The sequence below is a fragment of the Lontra canadensis genome, unplaced genomic scaffold (genome assembly GCF_010015895.1).
Source record: "Lontra canadensis isolate GAN:19392208 unplaced genomic scaffold, GSC_riverotter_1.0 scaffold2309, whole genome shotgun sequence".
In the NCBI taxonomy this organism is placed as follows: Eukaryota; Metazoa; Chordata; class Mammalia; order Carnivora; family Mustelidae; genus Lontra; species Lontra canadensis.
Window position 1 is genome coordinate 1 of NW_022633293.1, and position 1,653 is coordinate 1,653.

Genomic DNA, 1,653 nt, shown 5'->3' on the forward strand with positions numbered 1-1,653 from the left:
GGCTGGCCGGGTGCGATGTATCTTTGAAGGAGGCAGTGCCTGGGGCAGTGCGGCTGCAGGGTGCGGTGTGAAGGGCCTGGCACCTGGGACCTGCATTGGCAGGGTCTGCCTGGGCCCACCGGCACCCGGGTGGGGAAGGGCCACGCGATCCACTCGGTCTTGTTGGCATAGCTGCGGCCCCTGGGGGTGCCCTGTGGGCTGGCTGTCTCCCTCATCACCCTCCTCTGCTCTTGGTAGGAGAGGACCCTGTGGTAGCAGACACTGGGGTCTGCCGAAGCCTGGAGATCCTTTTGGCACCAGCTGAACTCCGGGGCCCTGAGTCCCTGGTGAGGCACCATTTTCTCCTCTAGGATCCGCCCCACCGCGGTCACGACCACCTGAGCCTCGGCAGAAGCGCTGTCCATGGCCGACCTGCCTGTGGCTTGTCCCCGGCCCTGGGATGACGAAGACTTGCCCTTTTGAAGGGAATCTTCCAGTCCCTTGCCTCTACTGGGAAGGAACCACTGGAGCACGTGCTTCATCCTTCTCCTGAAGTAGTTTTCCGGAGGCGCCGCCGACTCCTTCCCCGAGATCTCACAGGCCTTGCTTCCCGAGGCCTCTGCGGACTCCTGGCTCCGGACGGGGCGCGTCACCTCACTGATCGGGAGGACCTTCAGTTCGGACAACTCTTTGTCAGGCTTTTTCGAGGGGGACCTCCTGGAGCTCTCTCTCTCCTCGGGGGGGACACATGACCTGCTCAGGCTCTTCCATTGGTGCTGTAGTCCCGGGGGTCCCGGCTGCCTGTGGGGGCTCTGGCCACGGGATCTTGGGCCACGTGGCACCTGGGTAGTAGATGTGTCTTCGCTGGACCCGCTCTGGAAGCCAGACAGACATCCCTGAGAAGCCAAGACGTCGGCAGTGAGGAACACGTTGGACTGACAGTCTTGAAGGAGACGCTCAGTGGCACAGTCTTGAAGGAGGACCCCAGTCTCACAGTCTTGAAGGAGCACGGTGGGGCTGGCAGCCCGAGGCCAGTTCTCTGTCCCCATAAACTTCCGGGACTCCAATCCCCTGCGCCGAGCCTCAAGGCATAGCTCTTTGGGGTCTCGGGCGACCAACTTTGTAGGTGGCAGGGGGCTGTCGCTTTTCCCTGAAGACCCTGATCTCAGCTCGCCACGGAGGCCTTGGTTGTTGGCCAGCACACGGGGTTCTAAGGTGACTCCCCAGGCAGGGGCCTCCTCGACCTTCCTGGGCTCTTCGGCACTCAAATCCTGGGGCTCTAAGCTGAGCTCTAGCACGGTCACGTCCCGTGAGGCCCAACCCCCATACGCCCGCCTTGGCTCCTTTGTGGCCATTGCTGGACTTGGACTTGACTCCAAGGTGCTGTTCATAAGAGTCCTCGAGGCAGTCTCACTGTGCCAGATTCTGCCCACAAAGCTGTATGTGAAGGTCCGAGAAGATGGCCTGGTCCCCTGTCCAGCCGGAGGGCCACCCCCAGGTGCGTTCCCTTCCACAGCCTGCTGGATTTCCTCACACGTAGGCTGGGGAGCATCGAGGGGACCCCCCCAGGTGGGATAAGACTCTTTCATCACCTCTCCTTGATAGGGATGAGGAGGATTTCCCACAAACTTGGTCCCCGAGCCGGCCTTGGATACGCAGGTGGCTGAGCGGGGA

General features: G+C 62.1%; 1 protein-coding gene across 1 annotated transcript; it reads right to left on the bottom strand.

Annotated features, from left to right (window-relative positions):
- Window positions 1–5: 5 nt before the first annotated feature.
- On the bottom strand, window positions 6–1,646 carry LOC116863692 (spermatogenesis-associated protein 31E1-like; the record flags this gene model as incomplete). The annotated part of the gene is made up of 1 exon (XM_032851071.1): window positions 6–1,646. A coding segment is annotated over one exon (1,641 nt), but the record flags the coding sequence as incomplete, so codon positions are not given.
- Between the last annotated feature and the right edge of the window lie 7 nt (window positions 1,647–1,653).